This window comes from Gopherus flavomarginatus, chromosome 8, assembly GCF_025201925.1.
Source record: "Gopherus flavomarginatus isolate rGopFla2 chromosome 8, rGopFla2.mat.asm, whole genome shotgun sequence".
Taxonomy (NCBI): Eukaryota; Metazoa; Chordata; order Testudines; family Testudinidae; genus Gopherus; species Gopherus flavomarginatus.
In genome coordinates this window covers 57,727,540-57,750,263 of record NC_066624.1, presented here as the reverse complement: position 1 = coordinate 57,750,263, position 22,724 = coordinate 57,727,540, and the positions used below count along the sequence as shown (strand labels likewise).

The window sequence follows — 22,724 nt, the reverse complement described above, 5'->3', positions numbered from 1 at the left end:
TGAACAAACAACATGGCTAAAAGGCACCCTAACCTTACACATTTGGAGAGGGCAAAACCTTAGTTTGCTTCCAAATATATTTCCCAGAGAGTATTACTGTAATACGATGACAGCCATCCCCAGTTGGATGCAGCTCCTTATCTTGTATAGATGAGATGTAAACAAACCCCCCAACTATGCCTATCAGAGTTCTGTTGTGTTCTGGATTATTCTGGATAAGTGTCCCTCATGTAAACTTCTTTGTATTGTGACCTCACTCTTTGTGCTTCAGCTAGTGTCAGCAGTGGAATATCTCCACTGCAGAAATATTCTCCATAGAGACATCAAGGATGAGAACATCATAATTGCTGAAGATTTCACAATCAAACTGGTGGACTTTGGCTCAGCTGCTTACTTGGAACCTGGCAAGCTGTTCTACACCTTCTGTGGGACAATTGAGTACTGCTCACCAGAAGTGCTCTTGGGCAATCCGTATGTACTGGATCTGAGTGAAAACTGCTCTTGTGTTCCTTGTTAGCAATGCACTTGTAAGGCTGGGGCAGAAGAATGACAGAATGACGCTTAAACTATTGTCATTAGCATCTATGCTAGACCCATTGAAATAAATTGGGTATTTCACACCTCAAAGCTCTTCTTTCCGGTACTCTGCAAACTCTGACATTGCTGCACAGGTTGCACTTGGCTCACATCATTTGCAGATTTTCTTCACTACTATTGCAGAGACTTCATTCCTCTCTTTCAAATGAAAGCTGAGACTGGGTAACAATTGAGAAATCTATCTGTGGGCCTCTGCCCATTAGTCCTTCTTGCCCCCTCAACAGGGTGCACTCTCACATTGGGAAATACTGCTTTAAGTTTTGACAGTTGTCCAAATGCACCCTAAGCATCTCAAAATGTCTTGATCATTTTTCCATACGTCTTTTATCAAGATCATAAAAGCAGCAAAGAGGCCTATGGCACCTTATAGACTAACAGACGTATTGGAGCATGAGCTTTTGTGGGTGAATACCGACTTCGACGAAGTGGGTATTCACCCACGAAAGCTCATGCTCCAATATGTCTGTTAGTCTATAAGGTGCCATAGGACTCTTTGCTGCTTTTACAGAGCCAGACTAAGACAGCTACCCCTCTGATACAAGATCATAAAGGAATTCTCCTTTGCACTCAGCACAAGCATGAACCTTCCCAGCCAAAGGGGGACTAACTGCCTGCTGTGATTAGAATGCAAGTGCCACTTCAAGCTGAACTAGTGGTGCTCATGTAGTGCTTTATTAAAAATAGCATGCCGGGTGAGCTTCTGGCTGCCATGCTGTACAACCAAGTTAGGAGCAGGTTTAAGATTTTTATCCCTAGGCTGGTAGGGTCTAGGTGAGTCATATTACAACTTAATCTGTTCTGTGTTTCTCACTATCTACATCTTAATAGATGGGTCTTGGTGACCCATGACCCCTCCCATTCAAGCCTGTTTATGAACACAGATCTGTTTCGCAAGTACAGCAATTGTTTACATGGAGAAACAGGGAATCAGGGAAGTATTTTTGTTGTAGCTGTCATTTAACTTGCCTTATTTTGAAAGAAATTTTGTCATTTCCCACTCCCATCCTATTCAGTCTCCCTTCTCTACTTACTTTCTGGCACGTACTTCTCTGCTGCTTGGTCAGTTTATTGTCCTCTCCTTGATCATGCTGTCCTCTAGTCTGGGCTTCCTCTCCCTCTACATGTATCTCTCTGAAGATTGGTTCATTGCTCCCCCAGACACATGGTCCAGACATTGGGTTTTCTCATTCCCCATCTCCTCTGGACGTTCCTTTCCAAGTGGAGGTTAGTAGATTATGGATTCAGCCCCTGAAGAAGAATTACAGTTCCTCCTCCTGGAGCAAGGATTACTATTAGGGACATGTAGGTTAACTGTTCCTCCTTGTTTCTAGCTGTTCACCTGAGTCCCCTCCCCAGGCTTTTCTTTCTAATGGAAAAAACTTGACATGTATTGCAGCAGCTGGAAAAAAGGAGGTGAGCCAGTCCTTTCTCCAGAGCAGCAGCAAGCGCTTTGTGCAGTCTACAGTCTAGGAACAGCTGCTTTGAGTAGACTGATGACTAAGCTGTGTTACCAGTGAATTAACAAATGTCACTTTGTGTTGTTCCCCTTTTGTTATCTGTACCTGTGATCTGCTAGGTCACTCCAATCCTTGACTCTGGGAGCCAGCCTTACTTACCCTGCATTGCTGTGAGAACCCCCACTCTCAGGTTGTTCCTGCATGGCTGCTAGCATCTATGTTGCTCCCAGCTGCGTGAGTGAGCACTTTTGGTCAGCCACTGCTTGGATTGTGCAACTGAATGACACTAGCCAATATCTCAGGTCCCAGACACAACCCTTGGAACCTCTGCCTTGCAGTGTCCCATTATGCCCACTGGATGCTGCACGCTTATATGAATTAATCAGTTTAACAAAGAAATTGATATGTACCAGGCTTGTTATCCCAAGGGGAGTCTCTGACATGCTTCAAACCAAATGCACTGCTTCAGGTAGAATAAACAAACACATTTATTAACTACAAAAGATAAATTTTAAGTGATAAGTCAAAGCACAACAAGTCAGATTTGGTCAAATGAAATAAAAGCAAAAAGCATTGTAAGCTGATCTTAACACTTTCAGTGCCCTTACAAACTTAAGATGCTTCACACCACAGGCTGGCTGGTTGCCCTTCAGCCAGGCTCTCCCCTATGATCAGCGCTTCACTCTCTTGGTGGTGGTGTCTGTAGATGGAGGTGGAAGAGAGAGAGCATGGCAAACATCTCTCCCTTTTATCATTATTTCTTCTCTCTTGTCTTTGCCCCCCACCCCTTCAGGATCAGGTGAACATTACCTCATCGTAGTCCCAAACTGAACAAGAGGGGTGGGGGGTGACTCACTCGAGAGTCCAACAGATCCTTGCATAGAATCATAGAATATCAGGGTTGGAAGGGACCTTAGGAAGTCATCTAGTCCAACCCCCTGCTCAAAGCAGTACCAATCCCCAACTAAATCATCCCAACCAGGGCTTTGTCAAGCCTGACCTTAAAAACCTCCAAGGAAGGAGATTCCACCATCTCCCTAGGTAACCCATTCCAGAGCTTCACCACCCTTCTAGTGAAATTTTTCCTAATATCCAACCTAAACCTCCCCCACTGTAACTTGAGACCATTACTCTTCCTTCTGTCGTCTGCTACCACTGAGAACAGTCTAGATCCATCCTCTTTGGAATCCCCTTTCAGGTAGTTGAAAGCAGCTATCAAATGCCCCCTCATGCTTCTCTTCTGCAGACTTCTCTTCCCAGTTCCCTCAGCCTCTCCTCATAAGTCACGTGCTTCAGTCCCCTAATAATTTTTGTTGCCCTCTGCTGGACTCTTTCTAATTTTTCCACATCCTTCTTATAGCGTGGGGCCCAAAACTGGACACAGTACTCCAGATAAGGCCTCACCAATGCCAAATAGAGGGGAATGATCACGTCCCTCGATCTGCTGGCATTGCTCCTACTTTTACAGCCCAAAATGCCATTAGCCTTCTTGGTAACATATCCAGCTTCTCATCCACTGTAACCCCTAGGTCCTTTTCTGCAGAACTGCTGCCTAGCCACTCGGTCTCTAGTCTGTAGCAGTGCATGTGATTCTTCCGACCTAAGTGCAGGACTCTGCACTGGTACTTGTTGAATCTCATCAGATTTCTTTGACCGAATCCTCTAATTTGTCTAGGTCCCTCTGTATCCTGTCCCTACCCTCCAGTGTGTCTACTACTCCTCTCAGTTTAGTGTCATCTACAAACTTGCTGAAGGTGCAGTCCATGCCATCCTCCAGATCATTAATGAAGATATTGAACAAAACTGGGCCCAGGACTGACCCTTGGGTCACTCTGATACCTATCAGCTACCAACTGGATATGGAGCCATTGATCATGATCCATTGAGCCCGATGATCTAGACAACTTTCTATCCACCTTCTAGTCCGTTCATCCAGCCCATACTTCTTTAACTTGCTGACAAGAATACTGTGGGAGAATCCTTGTTGCTGCCTAGGCCAGTGTTCTTTGTTCCTGTGAGGCTGGGCTGAGTTTGTCCCATACGTGCCCTGATGAGGTGTGAACTGCCCCTCTGCTCCTTGAAAGTTTTGCCTGGGCTTGTTTTAAGCCATGAGAACACATTTTCAGCCTCATAACTTTATACATGAAATTACAACTAATAACATTACTATAACAGCAATGCTCAGTGTGTCATGAAGCTTCCAAAGACACCCAACATGACTAAACTTTGCTTTGGATACCCCACAATCATATTATAAGGATGAACGTGGGGGTGCTGGGTGTTCCCCTGAGGTACAGAGTGTCACACACTTCTAGCCCTGTGTGAAGCAAGTTACCTTCCTTCCCAGATGGGATGTCAAGTGGTAGGACTCTTCTCTCGGGAGAGGGTGTTTCAGGATGATGAGGGGTATGCCCTGAGCTGTCTAACCTGTAGTTTGAAACTCTGGTTGGTAAGCCCTGGTCTACACTGCAAACGTATGTAGATATAATGACATTACTCGGGTGTGGAATGAGCAATGCAGCTATACTGGCCAAACTCTTGGCATAGACATTGCTGTATTGACAGGAGGACTTATCCTATTGACATTGCTACTGCCTCGTGGGGAAATGAAGTACCTATGCTGACGAGAAAAGCTCTCCCACCAGCATAGGTAGTGTCTTCACTAAGCGCTACAGTGGTACTGGTGCACCTGCAGTGCTGTAAGTGTACACAAGCTCTAATTTTGGCCTGGGTTCAGTAGTTAGTCTGCTCTTCTGGTCACCATATATATATTGTAGCTATATTAGCCCTCTTTGTTCAGGAAGGCTAGGTTCTGATTTCATCTAGACACTAGTTATGATGTGGTGGCTGTTCCTCTAGTGGCTGTTAATTCATGTTGCATAATTTGTTTGCAGTTTGGCATAATTTATCAGTTTCTATTTAGGAGAGGCCCATGACTAAAATTACTGGAAGTGTTGTGTGTGAGGAAAAATACAGAGCTGCATGAAGGAAGCTTGTGTAGTGATTCCAAGTGATAAGTGTTCTCACTTTTGAAAGCACCAACTTGCAAAACTGAATACCAAGTGTTGGGGGAATGAGGGTGGGAGATGGTCAGGGATTGTGTGCATGTGCATGAAGGCACTATATATGAACACTTTTAGTTGTCCTATATATTTTTTTCTGCTTAAGCATTTATATAGTTGTGTAGAACTAAAATATTTGCATATTAGCTTTCCTAACTTTGAAATAAAATTCAGAACCACATATACATACCTTTATAAATGTGTGTTCTTTCATATATCTTAGTGTATTTGTACTTTGAGTTTATGTGGGCTTCTGTATTTTTCTGTAGGTACCAGGGACCAGAGCTGGAGATGTGGTCACTTGGCATCACCCTTTATACCCTACTCTTTGGAGAGAATCCCTTCTGTGAATTAGAGGAGACCATGGTGGCTGTACTAAATCCTCCTTACAGGGTGTCAGAAGGTGAGTTTTCATTTATTCATGCCATTCATTGCCAGTGGAACTGACCATAGTTGAAGAGATTGCTCTAGAACAGTGGTTTTCAAATTGCAGGTCGCAATCCAGTACTGGGTCGCAGAATGTAAGGCATTGGGTCGTGGCAGCTCTGGTTAGCACCGCCGACCGGGCTGTTAAAAGTCCCTTCGGCGGTGCTGTCCAGGTAAGGCAGGCTAATTCCTATCTGTTTTGACACTATGCTGCACCCTGGAAACGGCCAGCTGCAGTCCTGCTCCTAGGCAGGGGGGGCCATGGGGCTCCATGTGCTGCCCCTGCCCTGAGCAGCAGCTCCACACTCCCACTGGGCGAGAGCTGTGTGAAGCCGCTTGCACATCTCCGCCTAGGAGCCAGACCTGCTGCTGACTTTTTCAGGGGTGCAGTGCAGTCTGTGGTGCCAGGACAGGCAGGAAGTCTGCCTTAGCACCCCTGCTGCACTGCTGACCAGGAGCCACCCGAGGTAAGCCTGCATGCCAATCCTGCACCCTAAACCCTTCATCCCCGGCTCCACCCAAGAGCCTGCACCCAGAGCCCTGGCCCCCTCCTGCACCCCAACCCCTCACTCCTGGCCCTACCCCGCATCCCTCACTCCTGCACCCCAACCCTTTGCCCCAGCCCTGAGCCCCTCCCAAACCCCTCATCCCCCAGCTCCATTGGGTCGTGGGATTTAACAGTTTTCTTCAGCTGGATCACCAGGGAAAAAAAAGTTTAAAAACCACTGCTCTAGAAAGAACCTTTGTGTAGCTGGAAGCACACAGTGTATATTCATTTCTCCAGGTTTTGCCCTCTTCTTAGGAGTCTGTCTCACACATGCTTAGTTTATTAAACATCAGTTCTCATCTGAAAAAGAGCTATGACATGCAAACCTGTATATTCACCTGCTTTAAGGAAAGTACTCTAATTCTTTACACATATGGAGGTATCTGTGTACTACCTGCACTGGCAATATTTCAAATTCCAGACCTTCTCTGTGGTGAGTTCACTCCTTCATTCATTATCCCAAACCACCAAGGAGTTAAAAATTGAGTGAGCTGAACAAATAATGTAATCAGAAAGTTCAGCCTACTAGATAAATTTAAGGTCCAGTGACTACCAGTGGTCCTCAGGAGACTTGAATGCAAATTCAGGCTTTACTTCACTTAACCATTTCCAACCTATATTGTTGGCTTGAGAGGTCTTGCTGGCAACTTCCTCACCTCAGTGAGGCCCTTAGGAATGTGAAGGGTGTTTGCTTGCATTTGTAGCTTCTGAATTGGTTTCATGATCTGGACTTGCTTCCTGGGGGAGGTGTTGAAGAGAACAAGCATGTCCTGGGTTGATAAATCTTTCATCAGCAACCTCTCTGTAGGTGGTCTTAGGAATATTTTAGTCTCATACAGAGCCTCTATAGCTTTGCAGTTAGGAATTTCCTGGTGTTTTCCCCAAGCCACCAGTATATGCCCTTAAAAGAAAAACAAACACAAGACCCCATTTCTGCAAGAGGACTGGAATTGGAATGGGTGGGTGCCCATCAGGGGCACCAAAGTTGTAAAAAGAATGGTGTGAAAACAAAGTCTGCCATGCTATAGATTCTTTTTCTTTCTATTACCTTTTTTTCAGTTCACTGTTTATACAATGTAGAAGGCTTAGATCATTCTCCAAGCCAGGCAAACACAGCCCTGAGTGAATGAAACAAGACAGAGAAATCCTAGCAGAAGGGTTGGAGGGATCTGGGATTACAATTTTACCTACTTATGGATATTGAACCTAATTTACTAAGGGTATGTCTACACTGGCAGAGTTACAGAGCCGCTCAGAGAGCATTGAAGGGAAACTGCTATTGTGTGTTCACACTGGCAGCTGCTGGTGTAATAGTGTGTTCACACTTGCGGTATGTGGAGCGGTGCACTCGGGGCAGCTATCCCACAGAGCATCTCTATGGGATAGCTCAGTGGTTTGAGCATTGGCCTGCTAAACCCAAGGTTGTGAGCCCAATCCTTGAGGGGGCCATTCGGGGTTTTAGGGATTTAGTTGGGGATTGGTCCTGCTCTGAGCTGGGGGTTGGACTAGATGACCTTCTGAGGTCCCTTCCAACCCTAATAATCTATGATTCTATGATTCTTCTGTCGCTAAGAGTTGTGGGAAGGCGGAGGGGATCGTGGGGCATCCTGGGTCCTGTCTCAATACCCTGTGATGCATTGCTTCGCATTGCAGCAGTCCCTGTGCTTCCATCTGCATTTGGTGCCATCTTTCAATGGTTTGTGTACTGTGCGCTCTGCCTCTTCAGTCTGCCCGAATGGATCCTGAACTGTTGACCATATGCTGCTCGCTCTGACATGTCATGAGTGGCAGTGGAGTTACTGCTTAAACTATAAAGGCAAGAGGAGTGCAACATTGATCTCGCCATGTGTACTAGCTACGACACGAGATTGCCTGTGGCATTCACGGAGGTTTCTGTCCACAGTGGAATGCCACTTTTGGGCTTGGAAAACAAGCACTGAATGGTGGGATCACATTGTGATGCATGTCTGGGACAACAAGCAGTGGCAGCAAGACTTTCAGATGAGGAAAGCCACATTAATGGGACCGTGTGATGAGCTGGTCCCAGCCCTGCAGCACAAGGACATGAGAATGAGAGCTCTCCTGCAGCTGGAGAAGCGTGTAGCGATTGCACTGTGGAAGCTGGCTACTCCAGACTGTTACCGATCGGTCACTAATTGGTTGGCAGTGGGAAAGTCGACTGTTGGTCTCGTGTTGACGGAAGTGTGCAGGGCCATTAATCGCATCCTGCTCTGAAAGACCATGACTCTGGGCAACATGCGTGACATTGTGGATGGCTTTGCACAAATGTGCTTCCCTAACTGCGGAGGGGTGATAGATGGCATGCACATTCCAATTCTGGCACCAGACCACCTAGTCACCGAGTACATTAATCGGAAGGGGTATTTTTCAGTGGTCCTCCTGGTGCTTGTTGATCACCATGGGCATTTCACAGACATTAACAGGCTCGGCTGGAAAGGTGCATGATGCACACATCTTTTAGAACACTGGCCTGTTCAGGAAGCTGCAAGCAAGGACTTTCTTCCCAGAACAGAAGATCACCGTAGGGCAGGGGTCGGCAACCTTTCAGAAGGAGCATTGCTAGCAGATCGAGAGACGTGATTGCGGAGATAAAGGAAGAAGGAGGCACTCATCAGGAACCTAATTGGGCCCTGGGTGATTGCTACTTCCCACCACCCAACACAGATGTAATGGGGTTGAGTAATGCCCATATAAGAAAAATTAAATCTACTGATTATTCCTCAGAAAGGTTTTTAATGACTGTTGACTATAAAGGCAACACAGACAAAATAAGAAAAGCAAGATTAAATACCAGCACTGAATAAGGATTAATGTAAATGGCAGGTTATACTGAAGACAAGCACAAGTGTATATAAAGTTATTATTCATTAGCTACCTACTACTATCTTAACACTATAGTATCGATACAACTTGAGATCAATTCTGCTCAAGCAACCAGAGTTCTTTACTCCATAACCTTACCCTGCATTCACTTAAAAATACATTATCCTTCAGTCGGCCGTTTTGCGAACTGGCCAGGTCCAAACAGTCATGAAGTGCACGTCCCTCCGGTTGAGGAGGTGTGGGTCAGGTTTCCCTTATGAGTGAAACACACACAGTCTCATGCCTTTGTACTTTTTATCTGATCTGTTGGCCGTGATTTAAAACAGGTTGACCAATTAGAGTCAGCCAAATCTTTAATGTGGTTAGCGTTGTCGACTTGGCTATATAATTTATGCTTACGTATCTCCATGTGTTGCTTTGACCGTATAATTTATGCTTACTTATTTTCTCGTACCCAGTTGTTTTAAATGTGGGTTAGACAAGCTGTGCCCAGGGGTACAACCTACCTCGCTTTAAGGAGTTAGAATGTGTTGTCTGGTTGCAGCGCGTTTTGACCACAAGTCTTAGTTTGTACTTCTGGAAAGCTTTCCCTTTTTACCTCTGCAAAGCGGAAGTTTGAGGCCTAACATTGATAATACCTTTTGTTCATTTTAAGCTTGGCAATACTTTTGCTCAGAGATTAATCACAGTGATCATTCCCCTCTATTCGACATTGGTGAGGCCTCATCTGGAGTACTGTGTCCAGTTTTGGGCCCCACACTACTAGAAGGATGTGGAAAAATTAGAAAGAGTCCAGCAGAGGGTAACAAAAATGATTAGGGGGCTGGAGCACATGACTTATGAGGAGAGGCTGAGGGAACTGGGATTGTTTAGTCTGCAGAAGAGAAGAATGAGGGGGGATTTGATAGCTGCTTTCAACTACCTGAAAGAGGGTTCCAGAGAGGATGGATCTAGACTGTTCTCAGTGGTAGTAGATGACAGAAGAAGGAGTAATGGTCTCAGGTTGCAGTGAGGGAGGTTTAGGTTGGATATTAGGAAAAACTTTTTCACTAGGAGGATGGTGAAACACTGGAATGGGTTACCTAGGGAGGTGGTGGAATCTCCTTCCTTGGAGGTTTTTAAGGTCAGGCTTGACAAAGCCCTGGTTGAGATGATTTAGTTGAGGATGGTCCTGCTTTGAGCAGGCGGTTGGACTAGATGACCTCCTGAGGTCCCTTCCTACCCTGATATTCTATGACCCTGCACTGCAATGTGTCCCAGTCATGGCCCCTTTCTGTCTTGGAATGTGAAATCTGTCCATAGGTATCATAATTCCTACGGCTGGAGCGTAGCTAGGACTGCACAGCCTCTTCTCCCCAAATGTTGATGAGGTCCAGCAGCTCTGCATTGCTCCAAGCGGGGGATTGCCTGGTGTAGCCATCTGGAAAGATGCGCTGAGACCACGGCATGCATCACCGAGCAAACAGGAAGGGGACTTCCAAAAGTCCAAAGGAATTTATGAGACGAGGTTATGGTTGGTCACCTGAGGACAGGGCAGTGGAGGTCAAAACGGTGACCAGAGAGGCAAGAACTGGCATTGTGGGACATCTCCCGGAGGCCAATCGCAGTGCTGTAGTCAACCCGGATGTCTACACTGGCACTGTGGTGCTGTACCCCTGGTGCAGAAGACTGGATGCTTCTCGTCGGGGTGGTTTTTTTACAGCACTGCAACTCCACAGTTTCTGCACACTATCTGCAGTGTGTACACCTTGGGAGTTAACAACACAGAAAGCTGCTTTACTGCACAGAAACTTGCCTGTGTAGACAGGGCCTTAGTGTGCCTTCTAACCTCATACAGCAGTCTCAGAGTAAGTAGGACTATGTCTACACTGCACTTTTGTTAAAACTTTCATTGGTCAGGGGTGTGAGAAAAACACCCTCCTGACTGACAGAAGTTTTAACCACAAAAAGTGCAGGTGTGGACAGTGCTTTGTTGGTGGGAAATCTCTCATGCCAACAACTAGCAGCTACACTGTGTCCCTTACAGCAGCAAGGCTTTAGCGGCACAGCTGTGCCACTGTAAGCTGTGCAGTGTAGACATCACCTAGGACAGAGACAGAGCAATACCTCTTATTGTCTCTAACTTAATTTTTTTTTTTTTTTTGGCTTAGATCTGATGGCTCTGGTGTCTGGGCTCCTGAATGCTGCTCCAGAGCAGCGCACAACCCTGGAAAAGTTAGTAGAGGATCCTTGGGTGCTGCAGCCTGTGAATTTGGCCAGTTACACGTGGGAAGAGGTGTATGTGTCGGCCAGGCCAGGTAAGACATCAGTCTGAAAATGACTCACTTCGGGGGGAGGAGAGAAAGGATCTTTTGAATAAGATTTACAAAAGGAGATGGAAATGTGACTAGGAGTTGTGTGGAGTCAGATCATAACTTGGTGGTTACTCTTGTGATTGTCTCAAATATGGCTGCTGTTGATAGATGGACTTCTGCTAAACACTTGCCAGTGAAATCCTAAATGGTGCAGACTAGGTACAGTCATCTTGTTAGTGGAATCTTGGCTGGCTTGGAGAAGATAGTGTAGTGGGGAAGCTTGTATAACTAGAATCACAGCTTGTATTAGTACAGCTCTAATAACTAGGCCATGTCATTGTCATTGCTTTAAGCTAGACCAGGCCTGCGCAACTCGTAAAGCGGCGAGGGCCACATTACTCCAAAGAAAACAGCTGAGGGCCGAAACCCCCCGGCCCCGCGGAAGTACCCCGCCCCAGCACCACCCAACCCTGCAGAAACAAACCCTCCTTCCCCAGTGACGCCCCACCAAAACAGCTGTGGGCCAAAAAGGAAGGTTGGAGGTGGGGAGGTGATACTTGATTTTTAAATCAGCCAGGGGCTCCCAGCTGAAGAGGTGGCTGGGAGCCCTCAGGGGCAAATTAAAGGATCCGGGGCTCCAGCGGCTGGGGGAACCCGGAGCTTTGCGGGGCTGGGGCAGGGATTTAAAGGGCCCAGAGCTTCTGCCGCTGAGGGGAGCCCGAGCCCTTTAAATCCCAGCCCCAGCCCATCCGCTGGAGCCGTGGCTGAGATTTAAAGGGCTCTGGGCAGCCCGCGGCTGCGGGCAGCCCAGAGCTCTATGATTCCCAGCCGTGGCTGAGATTTAAAGGGCTCTGGGCTCCCTGCTGCTTCGGGCAGCCCACAGCCCTCTGATTCTTGGCCACAGCTTAGATTTAAAGGGCTCAGGGCTCCCTGCCGCGGTGGGCAGCCCAGAGCCCTTTGATTCCCAGCTGCAGCTGAGATTTAAAGGGCTCTGGGCTCCCCATCGCTGCGGGCAGCCCAGAGCCCTTTGATTCCTGGCCGCGACTGAGTTTTAAAGGGCTCAGGGCTCCCCGCCGTGGCGGGCAGCCCAGAGCCTTTTGAATCCTGGCCGTGGCTGGGACTTAAAGGGCTCTGGGCTGCCCGCAGAGCGCCGTGTGCACGGGATTTAGAATCCCCCCACAGACCTCACAGTGAGGCTCTGCGGGCCGCATGTTGTGCAGGCCTGAGCTAGACCTTAGTGCTTACAGAGATTTGGCTTCTATCTGCTTCCTGACTGCAAATTAAGGCTTAGTTTCTGGAATCTGTGTGCCTCTGTGTTTGAGGTACATGTTCATAGGTGCTGATTCCATGGGTGCTCTGGGGCTGGAACATCCAAGGAAAAAAATAGCAGGTGTTCAGCACCCATCAACCACAGCTGTTGGGTGGCGCCCCCAAGCATGTGTTTGGTGGCTGGGGGAGAGACTTGGGGGGAAGGCAGCGAGCAGGCAGGGGCCTCAGGGAGGGGACAGAGCAGGGGGTGGAAGGAGGTGGAGTGGGGCTTTGGCTGAAGGGAGGAGTGGGGGCAGGAAGAGGCGGAGCCTTGGGGAGGGGTGGACTAGGGGAGGGTATTTAGGACAGAGCAGGGGTAGAGCTTCCCCAGGGAAAAGAAGAACTCATCAGCTATGTACATGCTGGCTGATTAACAGTGTTTGTGACTCATCCCTAAATTCCTGTTCCATCCTTTGTTTTTCTTCTTCCTCAGAAAGCAATAATTTCAGAAGTCACTGTATTGAGCACAGCCACAGAGCCAGCCAGCAAGCTCCTTGCTTGCAGAGTGAGCAGAGACTGATCCATAATGCCTATGACAGTGAGCTCACAGATCCCCAATTGGAAGGAACAGCCACTGCTTAAGCCAAGAGATCTTGTTCCAATCTTCAGTGTTGGGACTGACATGCGGAGGACGCATACTGCAGATTTCCCCACCTGCTGGAGAACAGCTCCCTAGTCATCATCTGGACAGCACTTACTGTCCTCCCAAGAACTAAAAGAAGCTTCACGTTAAGCACTTCTGTTTTAACAGACAGATTAGCCTTAGGTACTAGAAGACAGCAGTTGCTCACCATTGAGAGAAATCTCTCCACTGGTACACTGTTGGCTTCATGCACTTACTGTAACAGAGGCCTGTGACATGAAGGGGGTTGAGAGTGATGTGAAAGAGCCAGTCTTTGACTTCAGGCTGATCCATTCTAGACTCTTAAATGCAGAAGCTTTTCACTTTCTCCAGATGATGAGCTTTTCTGGATATCCCTAGCAGTGATTGGATCCAAATGTGCCTTTTCTTTCTTAATGTCCTTGAGCCATCAGCACTTCATCTGGACAGGCCCTGTGAGCCTGAGAAGTCTATAGTGTTAATGAAACTGAATCCAGCAGTACACTTAGCAGATTTTCCCATGTGAGTTTAGGATTTGTTCTCTTTGTATAAAATTGAGTCCTATTCAGGAGACCACCACACACTCTCTCATACAGTTTCCAGTCTGGGCCAAACCTCTGTTTATCTGAAACTGCAAGACTTCCTGGTAGCTGTTTGGAAGTAAAATTAGCTCAAGCCAGGAGACTTCAGGGCATGTGCTCCTCCTAGGAGCTGGGTCTCTGGTTGAAATCCTATTCATGTGAACAAGGCTTGGCACAGTGGTTGCGGATGAGCCTTCCTGCAGCAGTTGTTAGAATGTGGTTTGAGGCAAGCATTCCCTTGCGAATGGGAAGACTACTTTTGCTATTATCTGTTTCTTAGCTCATTCACATCTAGAATCTGGAGTCCTAATATTTGCTGATGGAAGCTGAGGATTGAAAACCCCAGCTGATCATCATCCTCTATCCCTGTAATGGTAGTGGGATGCCGAGTGAGCCCATTTTTCAAGGGGCTTGGATTCTGACAGAATTCATATTGAAAGAAACATACAGTAGAAAATCCCAGCGTGGTCAGTTGGTTTTGACTTTGTTTCTCTGTTTAATAGCGCTTGGTTCTGGAATATAGGCATGCTGGTGGTTGTTGTTGTTGAGCATGCTTTTCTCTAGACAGAAAGACTGAGATGTTGTCAAACTTGGAAACTGACCTACTTGGTTTGTAGTTCTCTTGTAAACCTTGGTTTAAGGATTTCAGAAATGCAGCTTGGTTTTTCAAGTGATTCTTGCTGCACCACAAAATCGAATCAAGCTTGAATGCTTGTTTACTGCTCTGTGAACAAGGTGGTGAGTGCACGGCTGAAGAGAGATTACATGCATGGCTTTGTTTAGGGCAAATTGCGCAGGGGTCAGGGCCTCAATAGTATAACTCCCATCAGTTGAGTCTTTTACTGAACTAGACTTTTCCCCTAATTCTCTTTTAAGTTTTCATCTGGGCCAGAACTTCCCCAGAGTGACCGCCCAGATTTTGGCTGTGCTGCAAAATCTCACTCATACCTTCTTCTTCCCATTGCCCAGGAGCTGTCATTCTGTATGGTAGATACAGAGAGAGAGAGAGAGAGAGAGAGAGTATTTAAAGGACCTGTTTTTAGTGCACTGTGTGTGGAATTGGATGCAAAAGCCCAGAGCAGTAACAGGATTTATACATCTAAATATGTATTCGTTGATACTGTATTGCAGTACATAATTCCAGTATTATGGGACTGGCTTGCTCACTGAACTCTGTACAGCTGCCCTCAATAGTAGATGCTTCGTGTGTGGTGCTGCAGGTTTGAACGATTCTGGACAGATGCAACTGAGATGTGCACACAAATGAAAGGCTAACAAAGAGAAACCTCACTGGACCTTGTTCTCCTGTAGCAAAATAACTCTGTTTATACTGACTACAGCTCCACCTAAAAGGTTTCTTCAGGAAAATCCTATAGCCAGTGTGTGTCTCTAATTCTACTGAGTGAATTACATTTTAAAATGTAAAAGTGACGGATTTTTAACACCCTGTTTAGTTTTTGGCAATACAAAGTATATTTTTATTTGCTATGGTTTTTATCAAAATTGTGCTGTATCACTGTTTCCTAAAAGTGAACAGAATAAACATTTTAGTTCTTAAAGTATCTCTTTGGCTGTGTCTTTCACTTATGTTGCTGTGTGAACTGTTGACTTACAATGAAAGGCTTGTTTCCTAAAAAAAAGAAAATCCTCTTTTTCTCTTTCCTCTTTTTGCCAGATGAATCCACTGGCTCCTCACTTGGAAGCTTTTAGCCCTTAATTTGTAGGGACGCTAGATGTTAATTTTAAGTTTTGGGTTTTTTTTTCTTCCTTCTAACAGAGAGCCTGGTTTTAACCAAAATACAGATGTTGAAACATGCAGAATAAAAATTACTTCCTCTCTCAGTTCAACCATAATTCCACTTGGTATCTGTGTTGTCATAAACTTAATAGTTCTCCAGTCATTCATAGACTGTGCCAGGAAAAACTCAGTAGGATAGATGTGAATGTCTAGATTTGTAATTTTTTTTCAAGACTGCCTAAAAGGTTAAAGAAACAAAAAGCTCTCAGTCCCAGCTGTTTTCATCTTTGTCATGTGTGACTTTGTTCTGAGCACTCTGAACTGCTCAGAAATCCACAAATAAGAGGGTTAAACTTGTAGCCTGAGCGCAACACTGAGGTTGGACTTCTTTGGTTCAAAATTCCTAATTAGGGAACATTCAAACGTGGCTATGTGTATATGGCTACTATGTTTATAGATATTGGTCACATATTAATATTGCTGCATTGATTTCTGATGACCTTCTTAAAAGATGTTATACTCTGGCTCAGACATGCCCTCAGTACTGGCCAGGTCAGACTCATGAAGAATTTCTGGCCATGTTTATTGTTTCTTGTAGTTTCCTTTGCAGGTCAAATATAACACAGAGCTGAAAAAACCCTGCAAAGCTCCACTTGATGTTCAATTGCTGCTTGAAAGAGGAAAGGCCAAAAAGTTATGGGAAAAGAGTAAGTTGTGCATGAATGAGGTGGGTGCGGTGTAGTGTATGTGTAGCCATGTACTATGCAAGGTCATCTGTGAGATTAGTAGAAAAGAGGCTGTGTAGGAGCTGAAAAATGGAAGAGTTGGAACTAAGACCATCTATGGCAGGGGTGGGCAAACTATGGCCCGCGGCCCAGATCAGAGCTTTGAATCCGGCCCGCAGGATTGCCCCCCATGGTGCTGCAGGCCCCGTGCCGCTCTCATAAGCAGCTGGCATCACGTCCCTGCGGCCACCGGGCGGGGGGGCAGAGGGCTTTGTGTGTTATCCTTGCCTCCAGGCACCGCCCCCTGCAACTCCCATTGGCCGGGAACGGGGAACCGTGGCTAATGGGAGCTTCGGGGGCGGTACCTGGAGGCGTAGCAAGGGCAGCAACACACGGAGCCCTCCCCTCCCCCAGGGGCCACAGCGCTTCCTGGAGCGGCGCAGGGTGAGGACAGGGAGGGCATGTAGGGAGCCTGCCCTAGTTCCGGTGTGTGCCGCTGCCACCCCGGAGCCCAAACCCCTCCTTCACCCTGCCCCCCAACTCCCTGCCCTGAGCCCCCTGTCTGCACCTCGCACCCCTCCGGCACCTCAACCCCCTTCCCTGAGCCCCCTTGTACACCCCGCACCCGTCCTCTGCTCCAATCCCTTGCCCTGAGCCCCTTCCTGCACACTGCACCCTCTCCAAAACCCTGCACTCCCTCCCGCACTCCAACCCCCTGCCCTGGCCGTGCATACAATTTCCCCACCCAGATGTGGCCCTTGGCCCAAAAGTTTGCCCACCCCTGATCTATGGCTGTTAGAATACAGATATTCAGACCTGTCTGCAAAGACCTATGCTTTAAGAATTTAGGTGTATTCTTATCACTTAGCTAGTTATAGAGATATAAAAGAAAGAATCAGAAATCACTGTCTGTGTAGTGGCCTTCTCTTACTGTGACAGTCTGAGGCCTGGTTCTTTAGCAGCCATAAACTGGGAAATGTATGGTCACGTCCTCATATTCCAAACTAGTCATATTGAAATAAGGCAATTTGGGGCTGTTAGGAAGGTGATTCGATCTATCACCTCCAGAGAAAGGGAAGAGCCTAGAAATTTAGTTTGATAGTTTTCTGCCTGGTAAGAACTCACTTATCAATAGACACAGCTGGAGAACCCTTATGTCTGTATAGATGTAGTTGTGAAATCCTCACTTCTGTATTCTTTTGTATGTTTGTTTGCATGGTCTCTGTCTGGTTCTGTGATTGTTTCTGTCTGCTGTATAATTAATTTTGCTGGGTGTAAACTAATTAAGGTGGTGGGATATAATTGGTTAGCTAATCATGTTACAATACGTTAGGATTGGTTAGGTAAATTTTAATAGAATGATTGGTTAAGGTATAGCTGAAAATATTACTATATAAAATAGAGGCAAACTGGAAGTAAGTTGGGATTCGAAAATAAGGAAAAGGAACTTGAATTTAAGCTTGCTGGAAGTTCACCCCAATAAACATCGAATTGTTTGCACCTTCGGACTTCGGGTATTGTTGCTCTCTCTTCATGCGAGAAGGACCAGGGAAGGGTGAGAGTGAAAGAATAAACTCTCTAACAATGGCCATGCCACACTGAATGTCCCTGATCTTCTTTGGTCTCAGAAGCCAAGCATGGTTGGGCCTGGTTAGTACTTGGATGGGAGATTGTCTAGGAATACTGGATGGGTAGGCTTTTGCCCTCACTTCCATAAACTGCATGCACTGCTACCTCCAAAGTTGTTTGGATCTTCCCCTCCTCCCTCTGATTTTCAATCAGAAGCATCTGCCAACCTGCATACAGAGCTGGCAATCACACCTGCTTCCAGATGGCAGTGCCTTGTCGAAGAGAACACGACCATTCCCCTCTTCTGACTCCCCTGTAGATTGGAGCTGCCCAGGAAAGCACTTCATGTTGAACCACTTTTTGCTCCATCTCCCCCAACTGTGGTCCTGAAGTTCCCTCACTCTCTCCTCTGGGGTGGTGATAGGGGTTTGGGGAACGCAGGTGGGGGTCTGCAGTGTGAATGGTGTGTAGGGAGCAGTGTGTGTGAAGGACGTGTTAATGCTGCTCACTTCATTCCCTCCATAATTAATTGTGTGGTGAACTGTGCACATGAGGGGGCTGCTGCAGTGTGTGTGTATAAACTAGGGTGGGGAGCTGCAGATAATACTAGTTGTATGTGAGTGGGAGAACACTGCAGCAATATACAAACAAGTGTGTCTGTGAATTGTAGAAGTGGGAGGGGGGTCTCCACTAGAGTGAATTCCCCCAGCAAACTACAGGTCATCCCAAACCACCTCATGTTCTGCTCCAAGGCAAGGTCCATTTCTTTGACCTGCCTCCTGTACCAAACACATTGCAAGGGTATAGTTATGTAACAAAAACAAGAACCCTCTCCTCCCCACCCCCAGTTATCAAAAGAAGACACTCCACTGCACATGCTTCTTCCTCTGGGGAGAGGATCAGAGAACAACCAATGTGTGACATGTGCAGTGACATTGTTTTACGCACTGCTGGAAGGTGCTCAGATACCATGGTGAAGAGCGTGGTATAAGAACCTACATAGACTAAAATAGGGAATGGATCAGGGCAGCATTAATTGTGTGCATCTTGTAGTAGGTTTGAAGGATGGAGTGGGTTTGGATTATGTATGAGGTTTTTTTTTTTTCTTTTCTTTTTTTTTTTTTTAAGTGTAGTCATATCATGCGTTGAAGAGTCTGAGCCTTGTCCAGGATTTGTTCCTGGAGCTGGCTTAGGCAGTGGACTGTAGCCAAGAGCTGCGAAGAAATGTGTTTGAGCTGTTGTTGTTGTAGTTGTGAAGTCTGGTGTATGTGGGAAGTGTGTAAAGAAGGGGGAGTGTGCATGGTAAAGGAGCACAATGGAGATTTTTGTGTGTGTGTCGTAATGTGTCCTGCAGTGGGTGCTCTGTGAGTGGCAGAGGAGAGGCCGAAATCAGTCTAAAAAGGGGCAAAGTTTAAAGCTGAGGCTGTCTATTGCCAGATGCAACCACTCTTGGCTGACCTCTAAAGCCAACCAGCATCAGACCTGGTTAGTACTTGGATAGGAGGCTTTTGCCTACACTTCTAAAACCCACTTTTCTACCTCACAAATTCTCTTGCTTCCCCCTTGCCACTCCCACCCCCCACAATTTCCAGTCAAAAGCAGCTGGAATGCTGCATGCAGATCTGGAAATATCACCTGCTTGCAGAGGAAAACTCTTTGTCAAGGAGAACATAACCACTGCCTCCCTTCAGATTCCCCTTTCTTCTCCATCTCCCTCCACCGGAGGTCCTGCTGCTCCCTTGCTCTCTCCTCTGGGGCAGGGATAAGTGGGTGTAGAGGGGGAGGAGGCTTGCAAAGTGTGTAAGAATGCATCAATTGTGGAAGAGCAGGAAGGCAGTATATGACAGTTGGGGGTGGAACGATGACAGTGTGTAGGATGTATTGTGTGCAGAGTGGTGTGTGTATGTGGTGCAGAATATGTGAGAGAGGCCTTCTTTATGGATAAGGCTGCGAGTCTGTCAGGGGTTCCATGACTTCTGCAGCTTTAGTGGCCAGTACGGCTGGTCCTGGGGCCAACTGCACCAGCCGTTGCTGGAATGGCCCTAGGGCCAGTCGCACCAGCCACTGCTTGGGCGGCCTCGGGGGCTGTTGGTCCCAGGGACCAGCCAAGCAGTGGTCCCAGGGGTGGCCTGGGGACTTCCGGAGCACCAGTGGTCCCGGGGGCAGCCTGAGCCAAGACCAGTGGGCAGTCCTGGGGGCAGCCAGAGCAGCGACCCCGGAGACCATTGGAGAGCAGCCCCTGGGGGGCCTCAGAGCAGCAGGTAGCTGGAGGCAGTTGGTCCCTGTCGCCGGAGCAGGAGCCAGCCGTCGGCCCGCAGGGTCCCCCAGAGCAGCACCGCTCTAGGAGCAGCTAAGATTTAGTCAGAGGTATTTTATAGTAAAAGTCATGGACAGGTCAGGGGCCATTAATTTTTGTTTATTGCCCATGATCTGTCCATGACTTTTACTAAGAATACCTATGACGAAATCTTAGCCTTAACTATAGAGGAAATGCAGTAAGCAGCACCAAGTGGTGTGTGTGAGAGGCCTGGTCTACACTAAGAGTTTATATCGAATTTAGCAGCGTTAAATCGCATTAACCCTGCACCTGTCCACACAACGAAGCCCTTTATATCAATCTGAAATCGGTATTGCCATTTCAGATTAGGGTTAGTGTGGCTGCAATTCGACAGTATTGACCTCTGGGCGCTAACCCACAGTGCACCATTGTGACCACTCTGGACAGCAATCTGAACTCGGATGCACTGGCCAGGTAGACAGGAAAAGCCCCGTGAACTTTTGAATTTCATTTCCTGTTTGCCCAGCATGGAGAGTTGATCAGCACAGGTGACCATGCATAGCTGATCAGCACAGGTAACCATGCAGTCTGAGAATCAAAAAAGCTCCAGCATGGACCATACAGGAGGTACTGGATTTGATTGCTATATGGGGAGATGATTGTGTGCTAGCAGAACTCCGTTCCAAAAGATAAAATGAAAAAACATTTGAAAAAGTCTTCAAGGCCATGATGGAGAGAGGCCACACTAGGGACTCAGTACAGTGCCGTGTGAAAGCTAAGGAGCTCAGACAAGCCTACCATAAAACCAAAGAAGCTAACGGAAAGTCCAGGGCAGGGCCGCAAACATGCCGCTTCTACGCTGAGCTGCATGCAATTCTAGGGGGGTCCACCACCACTACCCCACCTCTGTCCGTGGATTCCGAGGCGGGGGTAATCTCAGCCACGGCTGAGGATTCTGCGGACGGGGAAGGTGAGGAGGAGGAAGAGGACGACGAGCTTGCGGAGAGCACACAGCACTCCGTTCTCCCCAACAGCCAGGACCTTTTTCTCAGCCTGATGGAAGTACCCTTCCAGCCCTCCCAGGGCAGTATCCCAAACAATGAAGCCATGGAAGGGACCTCTGGCGAGTGTATCTTTGTAAATATAAAACATGGTTTAAAAGCAAGCATTTTTTAATGGTTAATTTGCCCTGAGGACTTGGAATGCATTCATGGCCAGTACAGCTACTGGAAAAGTCTGTTAACGTGTCTGGTGATGGAGCGGAAATCCTCCAGGGATATCTCCATGGAGCTCTGCTGAAGGTACTCCAAAAGCCTTTGCAGAAGGTTTCTGGGCAGCGCAGCCTTATTCTGTCCTCCATGGTAGGACACTTGACCACGCCATGCTAGTAGCAAGTAATCTGGTATCGTTGCATGACAAAGCCTGGCAGCGTATGGTCCGGTGTTTGCTGGCATTCAAGCAACATCTGTTCTTTATCTCGCTGTGTTATCCTCAGGAGGGTGATATCGTTCATGGTAACCTGGTTGAAATATAGGAATTTAATTAAGGGGACTAAGGTGGCCATTCCTACTGGGCTGTTTGCCTATGGCTGAAAAGAAATCCTTCTCTGCAGTTAGCCAAGCGGGGGGCGGGGGGGGGGAGTGATTGGCGCTGAGCTTTTTCACGTTTGGCTAGCAGGGATCTTCCCTGATACCAGCCACGTTGTGGGGGGGCGGTGTGTGTGTGTGGCTAGCAGAGGTCTTCCATGATACCAGCCACGCAGTGGGGGGAGGGGTAAAGCAATCATCCCAGAGACTTGAATGCGAGGGGGTAGTTGGGTTTCTGCTGCTGCACGTTAACAGGAAAGCCGCAGCACTCAACTGATTTTGCTTGGTATGTGGGAAAGGAGGACACTGGATATATGAAGACTGCAGAAGCCAAAAGACAATGGCTTACCATGGCCGCATGCAAGTCGAATTCTATTGTCCCAACCTGCGTCTGTGATCTCTAACACCAAAGCCGCAGGCATTCAATATTAAGATGCAAAATGCAACCTTGTACTGAAATCACATGTGCTATGTAATGTGAATAGTGTTATTCACCGTGAAAGAGTATAACCATTGTTCTGTAAAATGTATCTTTTAAAATACTTCTCTCACTTTTTTCCCTCCCTCCCACAGCTGCAAATTTTTCAAGCCTCCCTCCTCCGTCCCAAAGGCTATCTCAGATAAGGAGGTGAAAAAAAAGTACGCAAGACGAAATGTTCTTGGAAATCATGGAATCGACCTGCAACGAAAGAGCCCATCTGAATGAGTGGAAGGTCACCCTATCCCAGTACAGGAAAGCTGCCAGTGAATGTGAGGCCATGAGGGACGTGAGGAGAGGAGAGACACTCGAGATGAGAGGTGGCAGGATGCAACGCTGGGGCTGCTGCGTGATCAAACTGACATGCTCCAGCGTCTGGTGGAGCTTCAGGAACGGCAGCAGGATCACAGAGTGCCACTGCAGCCCCTGTATAACCACCCTCCCCGCTCACCATGTTCCATAGCCTCCTCACCCAGACATGTAAGAACATGGGGCGGGAGGCTCCATGCACCCGCCCACTCCACCCCAGTGGACAGCCCAGGCAGAAGGCTGTCATTACTTTGAACTTTTTTAGTGGTCTTTTCCTTCCCTCCTATCCTCCTCCCAAACCCCACCTGGGCTACCTTGTCAGTT

General features: G+C 47.3%; 1 protein-coding gene across 5 annotated transcripts in view; it reads left to right on the top strand.

Moving 5' to 3' along the window:
* PASK (PAS domain containing serine/threonine kinase) overlaps positions 1 to 22,724 on the top strand; it is a 48,758-nt gene extending 26,034 nt beyond the window's left edge. Inside the window, exons 15-18 of one of the 5 annotated variants that reach the window (XM_050965347.1) lie at positions 272 to 471; positions 5,386 to 5,519; positions 11,084 to 11,230; positions 22,187 to 22,724. In XM_050965347.1, coding sequence (XP_050821304.1) covers positions 272 to 471; positions 5,386 to 5,519; positions 11,084 to 11,230; positions 22,187 to 22,245 — 540 coding nt within the window. In that variant the 3' untranslated portion in view covers positions 22,246 to 22,724. Of the gene's footprint in view, positions 1 to 271; positions 472 to 1,425; positions 1,992 to 5,385; positions 5,520 to 11,083; positions 11,231 to 12,968; positions 15,280 to 22,186 lie in introns of those variants that run through there. The other 4 variants (XM_050965346.1, XR_007775961.1, XM_050965348.1 and 1 more) reach the window with 4 other exon arrangements.